The 16,125-nt window shown below is 41.6% G+C and overlaps 1 protein-coding gene across 2 annotated transcripts in view; it reads left to right on the top strand.

Moving 5' to 3' along the window:
• CBS (cystathionine beta-synthase) overlaps window positions 1-16,125 on the top strand; it is a 144,686-nt gene that overhangs the window by 14,536 nt on the left and 114,025 nt on the right. For both annotated transcript variants that reach the window (XM_030203792.1, XM_030203791.1), the window contains exons 4-5: window positions 7,008-7,142; window positions 11,153-11,232. In XM_030203792.1, coding sequence (XP_030059652.1) covers window positions 7,008-7,142; window positions 11,153-11,232 — 215 coding nt within the window. The remainder of the gene's footprint in view (window positions 1-7,007; window positions 7,143-11,152; window positions 11,233-16,125) is intronic.

Below are 16,125 nucleotides of genomic sequence, written 5' to 3'. Positions count from 1 at the left end.
AGGAATGCCAAAGTGCCCAAGTTCTTCAACCATTGGAAAGAACCGGGCTTGATAGGGATCGATGCTCTACTGCAGCCTAGGCCGGAGAAACATCTTCTGTATGTCTTCCTCCTTGGCCCATGGTAGGGCACCTATTGAAAAGGATCACACTGCACTGGGGTCAAATAATTATCATAGCACCGGATTGGCTGTGGAGGCTGTGGTATGCAGACCTGATTCAACTGCTAGATGGAGGTACTCCCTCTTTGCAGGTACACGGCCTACCGATGCAAGGTTCGGCGCTCATGGAAGATCCATGCCCCTTTGGTCTTATGGCTTGGCCATTGAAAGAGCTCGGTTGAGATGAAAAGGTTATTCTGATTCAGTCATTGCTACCTTGCTTCAGGCTCAGACATATTCTACATCCATGGCATATCAAAGATTTGGAGGATGTTCAAGGGCTGGTTTCTGAGCACGAACTATCTCCCTTTTCTGCTCAGAGCATTTCTCCAGGCAGGTCTTCAGAAAGGATTGGTGTTGCGGCTTTGGCCTGTTTCAGGGGCCAACTACAAAAGATGTCTCTTGTGGCTTATCTGGATATCATTTGATTCTTGTGGGGAACAGGTTGCTTGCAGCCTCCCTTTCATATGCCGTGTCCAGAGTGGAGCCCTAATTTAGTCCTTTGGGCTCTTCAGAAGGCTCCTTTTGAGCTATTCTGGAAGGCCTCCTTGAAAGATCTTACGCTAAAGACAATGTTCTTGGTGAATGTTGCATTGGCGCATAGGGTTTCAGAGTTTCAGGCTCTCTCTCATCGGGATCCCTTTCTTCGCTTTTTGAAGGCAGGGGTCTCCCTGAGCATGGTTCCTCCCTTTCTTTTGAAAGTGGTACTGTGGATTTTCCGTCTTTTCGCAGAGAGGGCAAAGAGGCCTCACTATTCTTCCTTGAAGCTGTTCGATGTGCGTAGAGTCCTCATTAGATATCTGGAAGTCACTTATGAGTTTCGCAAATTGGGCAGACTGTTTGTACTTTTTGGTAAACAGCGGCTTGACCTCATAGCTTCCAAGCCCACAATTGCTAAATGGCTGATGGAGACTATCATGTCAGCTTATCTGTGGGAAAGTGGGATCCTCAGGCCTTCCAGGCTCAAGCTACCTTATTGTCTCCCGCAGATATTTGTAAAGTGGCAATGTGGCTGGTGGTGCATACCTTGCCAAGCACTACAGGGTGGATGTTGTGCCATGCTTGGAAGCTAGTTTTGTGGCTTTGGTCCTTAGGGCGGCAGCGCCAAGACCCTACTTACTCTAGGGATTGCTTTTGAACATCTCACAGGTTCTGGAATAGTGGGAAGCTACGTAATGGAAAGAGAAGTTAGGTCTTACCTGATAATTTTCTTTCCAGTACTTCCCACTATTCCAGAGGCCTGCCCAAGTTTTCTGAGATGTTTATGTGTCAACATTTTTATTGATGATTCCACCTGGTAACACATCCATTAGAGTACATACACAACAAATTGTAAAGCTACCGTTCTTATGTACATTAATCTTAAGTTGCTATCATCAGTTTTTGTTTTATAACAGTACCCTCTCTTATCCCCCTCCCCCCTTACTACCTTCACTTTTGCCATGTACACTGAAAGAAACAATAGTCAGCATGTTACATTAAACTCAAACCGTAATTCCAATAGTAACACCTTACATTATTCCGTGATTGAACCCCTTGTTACTATTATTCCCCCCTCCCCTCCCACTCATCCGCTCCCCCCCCTGTCTTTTTAAATACTCCATGCTCATTCGTAATCCTTTCATGGTCTAGTCATAGCCATCCTCTTCATTTTCCTATATTTAATGTGTTGGTAAAGGTTCACTGCCTTACTGGTGCTTCTTAAAGCTCTATATACCATTATCCTCTCTGTCTATTGTATTCCTTGTCCAGACTCCCCCCCCACCCCCCAAAGATACCCTGAGACTCCCTCTCCCTCATGACTCTTCCTTCTCCTTCTTATTGTGTAGAAAATTTATTTAACACTGCACGTCTCGCTTTATGGGAAATACTTTGCAAATATTTATTCCAAATAGAAATAAAACGCTTTCTTTTCTTTGGAGAATCCTGAGCTTCCCTGGCCTCCCATAACATCAGCTCATGAAATTTATTCCTCCAATACCAAAAGGAGGGCGATTCCTCCTGCATCCAGTGCCTGAGTATACATTTCTTTCCCACAGCATGTGCTTTGCATCATAATAGTTCCAAATTCCTATCGGAGATCCCATAAGCTGCCCTTCTATTTAAAAGTACTCCTCTCCACGATGGGATTATTCTTTGATCAGTAATGTTTTCAAAATATTTATGCACCGCCTTCCAAAATATTTTCATTCTATCACAGCTCCAAAATGCATGCATAAAGGTATTCCGTCCCCTGTTACATTTAGGACATTGAGCGTCAGGTGTCAACCCTGCCCTTGCTGCTTGTGTCATGTATCCCCTGTGTATTATCCTGTATTGACTCTCCTGCAATTCCGCCCCCCCCCCCCCCACCTGCTTTGGGATATCTGTTATCAATTTTGCAAAATTTACTCCCTTCAATTCATAACCTAGTTCTTTGCTCCATGCCTCTTTAAGTGCTTCATAATTACTGGGGGGGGGGGGGGGGGGGGGGGCAAAGCAGCAGCAGCAGCAGTGCTTTATGTAAACTAGATATCAAAACCTGGTCATATTCATCCCCCTTTAAGAAGTCTCGGAGCTTTTGACCCATTTTTGTTCCCAAGGCCTCTTGGTCTAAACTAAACCAATAGTGATGTAATTGTCTATAAGCATAATAATCTTTGTTGGTAAGGGAAAGCCTCTGTTGCAAGTCTTGAAATGTGTATAACTTTCCATCCTCATTGACTAAGTGTTCAACTAATGTGATTCCCTTTTCCGACCAATTTTTAATGATCCCTGCTTCCATTGGTTGGAAGTCCCCATTTCCTCGAATAGGCAACTGATCACTAACATTTGGGTTCTGATTCCAAGCTTTCATTAGGAATTGCCAAACTTGTCTTAAAGGTCGCAGCAAAAAGCTTTTCTTACATGCTAACGGTAGGCTATTTGAATTGGCTTGCAAAAGAAAGTTTACATGCCAAGGTTTATACAATGCCTGCTCCCATCTATTCGGGGTGAAGTGATTGGTATCTAACAGCCAATCTTGAAGGTGGCGCATAAGAAAGGCCTGGTTATATCTTCGTATATTGGGGAGTCCCAAGCCTCCCCGCGCCCAGTTGTCAAAGAGGTATTCTAAGCGCAATTTGGACTTCTTCCCACCCCAAAGGAATTTCCTATAGATCCTATATAATTTTCGTATATCCCTGCTTAATAAGTATATTGGCATAACTTGTAATATGTAGAGCCATCTTGGGAATATGAGCATTTTAAACAAATTGATTCTACCTATGAGAGACAAGGGTAGATGGCTCCACTGTTCAAGAGAGCGTCCTGTATCCTGCAGCAACTTCTGTATGTTCAGTTGGTACAATTTTGAGGTATCCATAGACAACTGTACACCCAGGTAACGAAAGGACCCATCTGCCCATTTCAATGGGATGTGTCCCTGCCAACTCTCTTCATGGTTCGCCTCACCTTGCAATGCCTCTGACTTCTCCAGGTTTAACTTAAAGCCAGAAAAATCTCCATATTCTGCCATACATTCTAATAGAGCTGGCAGCGAGGTTCCTGGATAAGTTAGATGGGCTAGTAAATCATCAGCAAATGCTGCGATCTTGAACATATCTGCGCCTACCATGACCCCCCGTATATCAGGTGACCTTTGAACGTCTCTGATTAAGGGGTCTAATGTTAATACAAACAATAGGGGTGACAGCGGACATCCCTGTCTGGTGCCCCGGTGTATGGAGAAGGGGGCAGATAGTATTCCATTAACCCACATCTGGGCCTGGGGAAGATAGTATAACGCCCGTATTGCCTCCTGAAAAAACCCACTTATTCCATAGGCTTCTAATGTCCCAAATAAAAAGTCCCATACCACTCTGTCGAATGCCTTTTCGGCATCGAAGCTGACAAACACAGATGGCATTGCCTGATTGGAGACTACCTCCAATGTTGTAAGTATCTTCCTAACATTTTTTGTAATGTTGTTTTCTGAGATGTTTAGTCAGCGTGACGTAATGGGTCATCTAATGACTGTCACCTTGCATGGTCTGCATATCTCTTGTTCTCTACAAGTTTTCCAGGGATGAGAGAGGTCCACACATGGTTAGTGTTAGGTTAGCAAGTTTCAGGTTGTTGTGTTTATTCTGAGTTTCTCCTTGCTGCTTGTCTACATAAATACTGAGGAGCTGAACTGGATACCAAGAGAGAGATGTCTCAGCTCAGTTTTCAGTTCTCCATCTCCACCTGCTGGTTGGTGGACAGAATTATCCCACAGGTTCCTGGGCAGTGACTCCTAATGTGGAACCTTGCATCACATAGCTATAGTTTGGGTTCCTTTTCCCTACATGCATCACTTTGCACTTGCTCACATTAAATGTCACTTTCCATTTGGATGCCCAGTCTCCCAGTCTCGTAAGGTCCTCTTTCAATTTCTCACAGTCCTCTTGCACTAAAGATACATTTTTTTGCAATTCAACAAGCCTTGCATACAGACAGTTCTTGTGTTACTGATCCTAGTTCTAGATCATCCATTGTATCTAAAATGCAAATCCAATGCACAAAAACAAAACAGCAAGACAACTAAAGGCCCCAAATTGGTCTTTATTAGAATCCAAACAAGAGTGGTCCCAGGTGTGTATATATTCAAACTTCTTAAAATGTCAATGTAGAAGTTTTTCGTTTTTATCCTTTACATTTATTAGACGCAACTACCAAGAGGACTGAGGCAATTTGCATAGGGAAAATCCCAACATGTTAATAAAAACATGCATAACAAAAACATATGATAAAAATACATGCTCAGATTCAACTAGCCTAGAACATGATGAAATTTTTGACTGTAAGGGGAGAAGGTATCAGTGTAGGCTACTGCTAAGGCATTATTGTAGTGTTAAAACTAGTTATTAGTAACTACGTCTCATTGCATAAAATGGGAACTGGGATAAGATAGCATGAGTTGGTAAAATAACAAGTTTTAAGGGTAGCACACGTTGATAACTACTCTCCTAAAAGTCCTGCAAACCCTACACAAAGACACAATCAGAGGCATTTTCGAAAGAGAAGGGCGCCCATATTTTGACACAAATCGGGAGATGGGCGTCCTTTTCTCAGGGTCGCCCAAATCGGCATAATTGAAAGCCGATTTTGGGCGTCCTCAACTGCTTTCTGTCGCGGGGACGACCAAAGTTCACGGGGGCGTGTCGGCAGTGTACCGATAATGGAAAAAAGAAGGGCGGCCCTGACGAGCATTTGGCCGACTTTACTTGGACCCTTTTTTTTCATGAGCAAGCCTCGAAAAGGTGCCCAAATTGACCAGATGACCACCGGAGGGAATCGGGGATCACCTCCCTTACTCCCCCAGTGGTCACCAACCCCCTCCCACCCAAAACAAATTTTAAAAACATTTTTTGCCAGTCTCTATGCCAGCCTCAAATGTCATACCCAGCTCCATGACAGCAGTATGCAGGTCCCTGGAGCAGTTTTTAGTGGGTGCAGTGCACTTCAGGCAGGCGGACCCAGGCCCATCCCCCCCCACCTGTTGCACTTGTGGTGGTAAATGTGAGCCCTCCAAAACCCACCCGAAACCCACTGTACCCACATGTAGGTGCCCCCTTCATCCCTAAGGGCTATGGTAGTGGTGCACAGTTGTGGGGAGTGGGTTTTTGGGGGGGCTCAGCACCGAAGGTAAGGGAGCTATGCACCTGGGAGCAATTTGTGAAGTCCACTACAGTGCCCCCTAGGGTGCCCGGTTGGTGTCCTGGCATGTGAGGGGGACCAGTGCACTACGAATGCTGGCTCCTCCACGACCAAATACCTTGGATTTGGTCGTTTTTGAGATGGGCGTCCTCGGTTTCCATTATCGGCGAAAACCGAGGTCGCCCATCTCTAAGGATGACCATCTCTAAGGTCGACCTAAATGTTGAGATTTGGGCGTCCCCGACCGTATTATCGAAATGAAAGATGAATGCCCATCTTATTTCGATAATACGGGATGTCCCGGCCATTCGCAGGGACATCCTCAGAGATGGGCATCCTTAGAGATGGTCATCCCCGTTCGATTATGCCCCTCCACATGATAAAAATGAATTATAAAGAAAATACAATATACAAATAAAAAACTCAGTTCCTCATAGATGCCAACCAAAGCAATTGTAGGGTTAGATTTACTAACCTGTATTAATATTTTAAACTGTGTAGGTTAGTGAATCTAGCATCTTAGTTTTCTGGCTGTAGTGCACCTTATTTGGGTCTTGTGGTAGACTAGCTTTTTTAGTCTAATGCATTATGTTCTGATTTTTACAGTAAAATTATACTTTTCTAAGTTCTTTTTTGAAAATGCAGTTTATCTTTTTGTTTTAGCTTTGTTTATATGTATCTGACAACTTCTTGGGGGCGATGCTAACAATCAGTACCCTGAGCTCCCATTCTTCTATTTTAAATTAGGGTTGTGGTTAACAGCGAGTTTTAGAAACTTATAAGCGTTCTTTAATCTTTGAAGAGAAGTAAAACTCAAAAGGGAACTCTTTAAATTAAAAATTAGATACTAATAAAGCTGAAACAACCTTGAGACTATACCCTTGCAGCATCCTTTTGCCCTGTGTATCAGTGGGGTAAGTGCAAACTGTAAAGGAATAATTGTATAGAAACACTTATTCCTGATGCATTATGTCTAGGGAAAATTGTGTACTTTACAATCATACTCCTCAAAAAGCTTTTCTTGAATCACAATTTTTCATGCAGCAAACTGATATCCAATATGATTGATGCAAAGGAAATCAAAATAGAGGAAGCGGTAGCAATAATAGTTCTCCAGCTGTTTGATTAGATAATCTTGATGTTTAGTGAACTAGACTTCATAAGCCTGACAGTATTTCTCATCCTTTTAGTGGCAAAATGTGAGTTCTTCAATGCGGGTGGGAGCGTGAAGGACAGAATAAGCCTGAGGATGGTGGCGGATGCTGAAAGAGCAGGGATCTTAAAACCTGGACATACCATCATTGAGCCAACATCTGGAAACACAGGTGAGCAATCCAGTCCTAATGCAGTGTTTACAAAATAAGAAGAAATATTACTGAAAGAAGGGTGTCCACCTATTGAAGAAAGTATGAAGAGTATTCTACAGCAAACTGGATAACCTATTGAAGAGGGTTTTAAATTAGGATCATTGGGGATTAAATACATCTGTACAAATGGGGAAAAAGGGCAACATCTGGAAAACTGTACAGTGGTGGAAATAAGTATTTGATCCCTTGCTGATTTTGTAAGTTTGCCCACTGACAAAGACATGAGCAGCCCATAATTGAAGGGTAGGTTATTGGTAACAGTGAGAGATAGCACATCACAAATTAAATCCGGAAAATCACATTGTGGAAAGTATATGAATTTATTTGCATTCTGCAGAGGGAAATAAGTATTTGATCCCCCACCAACCAGTAAGAGATCTGGCCCCTACAGACCAGGTAGATGCTCCAAATCAACTCGTTACCTGCATGACAGACAGCTGTCGGCAATGGTCACCTGTATGAAAGACACCTGTCCACAGACTCAGTGAATCAGTCAGACTCTAACCTCTACAAAATGGCCAAGAGCAAGGAGCTGTCTTAAGGATGTCAGGGACAAGATCATACACCTGCACAAGGCTGGAATGGGCTACAAAACCATCAGTAAGACGCTGGGCGAGAAGGAGACAACTGTTGGTGCCATAGTAAGAAAATGGAAGAAGTACAAAATGACTGTCAATCGACAAAGATCTGGGGCTCCACGCAAAATCTCACCTCGTGGGGTATCCTTGATCATGAGGAAGGTTAGAAATCAGCCTACAACTACAAGGGGGGAACTTGTCAATGATCTCAAGGCAGCTGGGACCACTGTCACCACGAAAACCATTGGTAACACATTACGACATAACGGATTGCAATCCTGCAGTGCCCGCAAGGTCCCCCTGCTCCGGAAGGCACATGTGACGGCCCGTCTGAAGTTTGCCAGTGAACACCTGGATGATGCCGAGAGTGATTGGGAGAAGGTGCTGTGGTCAGATGAGACAAAAATTGAGCTCTTTGGCATGAACTCAACTCGCCGTGTTTGGAGGAAGAGAAATGCTGCCTATGACCCAAAGAACACCGTCCCCACTGTCAAGCATGGAGGTGGAAATGTTATGTTTTGGGGGTGTTTCTCTGCTAAGGGCACAGGACTACTTCACCGCATCAATGGGAGAATGGATGGGGCCATGTACCGTACAATTCTGAGTGACAACCTCCTTCCCTCCGCCAGGGCCTTAAAAATGGGTCGTGGCTGGGTCTTCCAGCACGACAATGACCCAAAACATACAGCCAAGGCAACAAAGGAGTGGCTCAGGAAGAAGCACATTAGGGTCATGGAGTGGCCTAGCCAGTCACCAGACCTTAATCCCATTGAAAACTTATGGAGGGAGCTGAAGCTGCGAGTTGCCAAGCGACAGCCCAGAACTCTTAATGATTTAGAGATGATCTGCAAAGAGGAGTGGACCAAAATTCCTCCTGACATGTGTGCAAACCTCATCATCAACTACAGAAGACGTCTGACCGCTGTGCTTGCCAACAAGGGTTTTGCCACCAAGTATTAGGTCTTGTTTGCCAGAGGGATTAAATACTTATTTCCCTCTGCAGAATGCAAATAAATTCATATACTTTCCACAATGTGATTTTCCGGATTTAATTTGTGATGTGCTATCTCTCACTGTTACCAATAACCTACCCTTCAATTATGGGCTGCTCATGTCTTTGTCAGTGGGCAAACTTACAAAATCAGCAAGGGATCAAATACTTATTTCCACCACTGTATATGCTAATGCCTGAAGTATGAGAAGTAAGGCTGTAGATCTAGAGGCTGTGATAGCAGAAGTGGAATTGGATTTAGTGGTGGTCACGGAAATGTGGTTTACGGAGAACCATGGCTGAGATATAATAATACCAGGTTATAATCTATTCAGGGAAGGAAGAAAGGGACGAGGAGTGGTGTTATATGTTAAAGATAATATTAAAGCAACAGAATTGCAGGATGTATGAGGTAAGTAGGAGGCACTGTGTGTTAATATGGAAAAAGGGAATTGAACATCTATTTACATTGGTGTATTATACAGACCTCATTCGCAGGCAGAAGTGGATAGATAAATTTGGATTAGCTTTGTGTTGCTTAATTGGTGTCCAAAAAGCTTTGTGAGATTAAAAAATATATATAGCGCATGATATAACCGGCTATCCACCAATATTCAGCACATTGCAGCCAAATTAGACCACCAGAATAGCTGGATTATCTTTGGTCGGTTAAAACTTAACCAGACTGCGCTGAATATCGGCTTGGCTGATTAAATTTAAACCAGCCAATGGGAGCCGTGGGCTGCTCGGACTTCCCCAAGAAGAAAAAATACTTTTTTTGTCTGTCTGGAATTGTTATCTGCAAAATATATATCACACAAAGCAAGAAGTGCAATATTGAATGGGTTCCAGAATGCATCATAAGTTGGTTATTGTTCCATAATGGTCTGTTCTGGGGTTCTCTGCTTGGTTTGGGGAGGGGGGATTAGGAATAATGAACATAATCATTTCAAAGATGACTTGAACTAGGGTCATAAAAGTCCAGACAATGGGTCATCTCAGTTGTAGTTTAAATGAAATGGGTTATGGGTAGGGTGGTAAAAAAGGGGAGGGGGCGGGTCATAAACTCTAGATCATACTTTTATTTTTTGGCTCTATTTTGTAAGGCATGTTACTCACTATTTTCTTTTTGTCTGCTTATTATGATGTCACAGATAGTTACTATTGCTTAGATTTGTTTTTCAGTTGTTTGATGTATTGATCCTGAATAAAAACTGTTAAACCTTAAATTTAAACCAGCCAAAAAGCACCCGGATATTCAGTGCCGGTCACTGGAAACAACTCGGCATTGAATATCCGAGCTTAGCATCGATCACGGGAGGCAGGCCACCTACCTCCCACAGTATGAATATCAGCCCCTATATGTTTTTCTATAGATATTAGTTTTACATTAATAAACATTCTTATTATGTGCAATAAAGAAGGAATAGTAACTTGAATAAATATGATTTTTGAGACTGCTCAAGGAATTATTGAGAAGTTAGATTACAGGCTTACAGTTAATGCGTTACATGCATAGAGAGGGGTATAACCAGCAGAAGAAAGGAGGTGTTGATGCCCCTCTAGAAGTCATTGGTGAGGCCCCACTTGAAGTATTGTGTTCAGTTTTGGAGGCCGTATCTTGCTAAAGATGTAAAAAGACTGGAAGCGGTGCAAAGAAAAGCTACAAAAATGGTATGGGATTTGCATTGCAAACCATACGAGGAGAGACTTGCCGACTTAAACATGTATACCTTGGAGGAAAGGAGAGAGAGAGGTGACATGATACAGATGTTCAAATATTTGAAAGGTGTTAATCCGCAAACAAACCTTTTTCGGAGACAGGAAGGTGGTAGAACTAGAGGACATGAATTGAGGTTGAAGGGGGGCAGACTCAGGACTAATGCCAGGAAGTATTTTTTCACAGAGAGGATGGTGGATATGTGGAATGCCGTCCCGCGGAAGGTGATGAAGATGAAAACGGTAATGGAATTCAAACGTGCGTGGGATAAACACAAAGGAATCCTGTTTAGAAGCCGGTAATTTGGAAGCGAAACCGGTGCTGGGCAGACTTCTACGGTCTATGCCCTGATCGTGACTGATTAGATATGGATTGGCAGGAGTGTAAATTTTAAGGGGTTTCAACGTTAGCTTCAGAACTTAGTAGAAGAACAATGCTGGGCAGACTTCTATGGTCTGTGTCCTGAGAATGGCAAGGACAAATCAAACTCGGGTATAAAGTATCACATACCATGTAAAATGAGTTTATCTTGTTGGGCAGACTGGATGGACCGTTCAGGTCTTTTATCTGCCATCATTTACTATGTTACTAAGTATTTATCTCAAAGCACTGGAGCAGATTTACTGTTGTTTAATTACATACATTGATTTAGCTCTTCTGTTTTCTTTACTTGCTGCAGGAATTGGATTGGCATTGGCGGCTGCAGTAAAAGGGTACCGTTGCATCATTGTCATGCCGGAGAAGATGAGCATGGAGAAGGTCAGACTGCTGTATGAGGGGTTATAAAATAACAAATTATATACATAGGCCTTGGGCATTAGTCTGCAGCATACAAAGACCCACAGTGAGCTTTGAAATATGCCTGTTTAAAGTGGTTATTAAAGTTGGGTTTGATGCTGAAGCTCAAAGGTCAGATATGAACTTCTGATCTTTGGATACTAATTATAGATGTTGTGGCCCTCTGGATAAAGATGGATCACAAACCTTTCAAAGGAGACATTGAGCCCGATATTCAGTGACACTTGGGTAGGAGTGTCAGGACCATACCTGGATTTTCAGTGACATTATCTGGAAAATGCTGCTGACAAAAAAAACAGTCCAAATGCAGGTACAACATGTCTTTTTGCATATATGAAAAAAAAGAAAAACAAAAAAGGCAACAGTCTACTTGCTACATAAAAGTCTATTATAAAAAGTAGACTGATACACATATATAAAAACAAAGAAATAATTTATTCAAACCAAGATAAAAGCAGTACCCGACGTGGCCACGTTTCGCCCTCAGGTTGCGTCAGGGGTAAAACTACAAATAAAAACATAAAAATAGTGATATCATCTCAAGTTATGTACATATATATATCTATATATCTATATATATAAAACTCACCCTCAACGTTCTATTCTCTGACATCACTGAAGCCAAGGTTCGTAAGTTCGTGGTGCTGAAGCCACGAAAATCACCCAGTCTCTGGGCCCCGCCCTCGCGTCAAACGTTATGATGTTGAGGGCGGAGCAATTCAGTCACACATCGACTGCGAGCAGGGCGGCACAATGGCGGCAGTGACGACGAAGGTGCATTGGGTGGGTGGGAGGGGGGCAGAGGAATGCCTTGCTAGCGCCCGTTTCATTGGCTCCAGAAACGGGCCTTTTTTACTAGTATATATATAAATCTTCTCAAATATATAAAAAGTCATAACAGTAAATGATAAAATAAAGTACAATAAATGCATTACACATTCAAAAGTAAAATGGAGGAGGAGATAAGACAAGCTACTTTCCAAACATATAAAAGTGTATAAAACGTTGAATGGATTTAATCAAATCCAATAATGTATCAATACATACCTAAAAATCAGGGGTGATCAACATACCCCTTGAAAAAAAGCCTAAAACAAAATTAAAAAGATATACATTAATCCCATCTTGATCAGCCCATGTATCACAAACTCTACATCTCACCAGTCAGCTCAATTAAAATTCTCATCATATCAACAATTGACTATATTTCATGGTGTAAAACATTCAGTTACTCACTGTTATAAATCTTCTACAAATAGACCACCTTGAATCCTAATACTTTATCAGCTTTGTCTATAACATCATCAAAAGACATGGCTGCATAAATGAAACTAACTTTCAAAAGCCCATAACTCAATCTATAGTAAATATACTTATACATCTGCTTGGTGGATGTGCGAAGAACCTTGCATCCTATTGAACATGATTATACTCCTCTTTTGACAGCACACTTCACCATGTCCAGGATTGATTATTTCCTGCTCTCTTGAAGTCTCCTCATTGCAGTTGCTGCCTCTGAAATTGGTCCAGTAGAGAAAGACCATATTAGAGTGGAGCTGCACCTCTCTTTTTCTACCCATCCATCCTACCCTTACTGCTGGAGATTCCCAACTCATTTACATAGAGATGCAATTTTTTCTGAATTTGTGATATCACAATGGAAATGTTATGGAGCCTGTAAAACAGTCCATTGCAATGATCCGATCCTCTTCTGGGAAGCTGCAAAAGTGGTTTTGAGGGGTGAAATTTTGGCCTATTTAAGTTTCCAGGTGCGGATGAGAGATTGTGATGTTTACGGCTGGAGCACAATGTCGCCCGCTTATAACACCTATATGGGTGGCATCGTACATTATGTTATAAGGTACAATTGCTGGAGGTGCAACAGGTCTTAAATGCCCTTCTTTAACACCGGGCACAAAATTCTGCTGTGTATTATAAATATCAGCCATATAAGTATGCTAATGAAAGTAGCAGCCTCCTGCTTAGCTGACTTAACAGTGTCAGTGACCAAAGAAAATTGCTGCTATGAAGGACTCGTGTGGGTGCTGTCACTTGCTGATGAAGCTATTAATAAAATTCTTACTTCCTTTTATAAGACCTTATACTCATGCCTGATACAGAGTCATTGGCTAGCAATATTTACTTATTTAGTATGGATCTCCCTAAAATTTCAGAGGAGGATTTGGAGATGCTGAATGTTAACATTGTCCCAGAGAAGGTAGCTTGGACTATTCAGCAGAGTCCCTTGGGTAAAGCGTCTGGTATAGATGGCTATTGGATGAAATTTATAAACTGCTGAAAGATGAGATTCTGCTTCCTTTTATGGAGGTTTTTAATACTAGTATAGCTCAAGGTTGTTTACTGAACTCGCTTACTAATGCTCAAATCATGCTTTTATTGAAACTGGGGAAGAATCCTGAATTTCTCAAGTCCTATCTCTCTCCTTAACTACTATAAAAATATTGGCTAATCATTTATCCAGAGTATTGCCATGTTATTGAGGATGTTGTTCCTGTTTGGACAGAGTTTAAGAAGGTGCAATGAAAAGAGATTTAGTTGGTTGTGAGGAATATTACTCCTACTCGGGCACATTTAGATCCATGTTCATCTGGAGTGGTTCATAAGTTGGCAGATAAAATTGTGCCTATGCTGACTTTGTGAATAAATCCTTGCAAGCTGGGGAATTACCAGCAGATTGTAAACAGGCTATGGTTAAACTGTTATTGAAGCTGGATACTCTTGATCTATTAGTATTGGGAAATTATAGATCAATATCTGTACTTCCATTTGTAGGAAAGGTTATCAAAAAAGTTGTTTTGAGTCAATTGGAGGAGTTTATTGAGTTTAACATGTGTTTGAATTGGAATCAATATGGGTTCTTACCAACACTTGGGGTGAAGACTTTGCTAATTACTACTGTTGATGTGATGAGAAGAAGCATGGACACTACCCAATATTTTTGCTTGGTGTGCTTAGATGTATCTTTGGCTTATGATTCTATGGATACAGTTTTGTTGTTGAGGAAATTACAAAGTTTAGGTATAGGAGGCCAGGTTTATAAGTAGTTTGCTTTATACCTCTTTGGACAGTCTTTGCGAGTGCAAAGTGTGGTACTTTCTCATCAGTGGTACCTATTCACAGAGGGGTGTTGCAGGATTCAGTGTTATCAGCTTTTTAATATTTATATGGCTTCATTAGGGCAAGTGTTTGAGACATTGGGTGTTTTGTATCATTTATATATGATGATGTCCAATTTTTCTTCCCGATTACATCTTGGGGAGATCAGTTGGCAGTTTTTGTCTAAGTCTGAGACATTGTCAGACTCTGATTCCTTTCAAATAGTTTTTTTTTTTTTTGGGGGGGGGAGCCTTTTCCATTGAGATGGGCAAATGGGTTCATTTTGCTGTCTTTAAATACCTCCTCCCTATATAGGTTACACGTGGATAAATTACTGAAGGAGACCAAAGACCAATTGGTGTGTTGGAACCATCTTCCCTTGTCTTTACTGGGGAGAATCAGTTTATTTTGTATGATTATTTTCCCTCAGTGGTTGTATGTGCTCCAAACACTTTTGTGAAAGATCCTTGGGCTTTACGGCATATGTTGTACTCTTCTTTTGTATTCTTTTGCAATCCTCTTTACCATGTACGTATACACCTTAATGTAATGCCTTTTGCACTCAGTTACTCGGAAATGGCAACCGCCATTACGGCAAATGTAAGCCACATTGAGCCTTCAAATCTATGGGAAAATATGGGATACAAATGCTACAAATAAATAAATAAATAAATATGGTGGGGACCTTCTGCTGGGGAAGGAAAATGGTGAAGTTGCGGTGGGGTTATTTACTGGGTAGCTGGAATCAAGGTGGACTGGGCCTACCAGACTTAAAGTTGTATAACCAAGCATGCCTCCTGAGACATCGTCGTGATTGGATACAGGAGACTAGTACATCAACAGATTTCATCTTTGAACAGGCTTATTTTAAATCTTGGCATTTAAATTATTTATTGCATGCCCAGTGTTCTAGGATGCCAGTGGAATGGAGCAATAGCATTCTTTTGTGGCCTCTACATTATTTGTGGAAGACTATTTTACAGTTTTGGGGCCAGAACCCCAATAGTAGCAAATTTCTTCTGCTAGTGGGCAATGCAGATTTTTCTCCTGGGATGGTTTTAAGGCATTGGAAGAACTTGGGTATTTTTTTAATATAATATTTATTGTGGGAGGATGGGACCATTTTATCTTTCACTGTCTTGCAGCAGAAAATTGCTCTCAGGCCAGCAGACAGATATGCATGTTTATTCTTTCCTGTCCAGTTATTGTAGTTCATTTTCTGTTTCCTTGATTGTCAATTTTTTTTTAGATTGTAAACCGCTTTGATCTGCTAGTTAGCAAACACAGTATAGTAAATACTAATAAAATATAAACATATTCACAATTATCCCATTATATTTCCACACTAAACTCTCGAGGCTTGTGTTCTCAATGAGGCAACATATTTTGGGATTTCTTCAAGGGGTACACATTGAGAAGAGCCTCTATCTCTTGGTTACATAAAGAATCGAGCAACTTTCAAACACCCCTATGATATGATTCTTTGGGGATAGCTAGGACTCAAGATATGAAAGTTCCTTAGATATTATCCAGTTTAAACCATTAATCAAAGGCGTTGTGGAGACTGTGCACAGTACCTAGTTACAGGAGTGTCCGCATCGTATCATTCATAGAGCATATTTTTCTAAGAAGCAAGCCTTTCATATGGGTTGTGCTTGCACCCCAAGCAGTTTGAAGTACAAGGTTCATGATAACACATTTTATCATACTTTATGGAGTTGCAGGTGGATTAAGGCC

This window comes from Microcaecilia unicolor, chromosome 5 (genome assembly GCF_901765095.1).
Source record: "Microcaecilia unicolor chromosome 5, aMicUni1.1, whole genome shotgun sequence".
NCBI classification, from domain to species: domain Eukaryota; kingdom Metazoa; phylum Chordata; class Amphibia; order Gymnophiona; family Siphonopidae; genus Microcaecilia; species Microcaecilia unicolor.
This window is presented reverse-complemented; position numbering and strand designations above follow the sequence as displayed.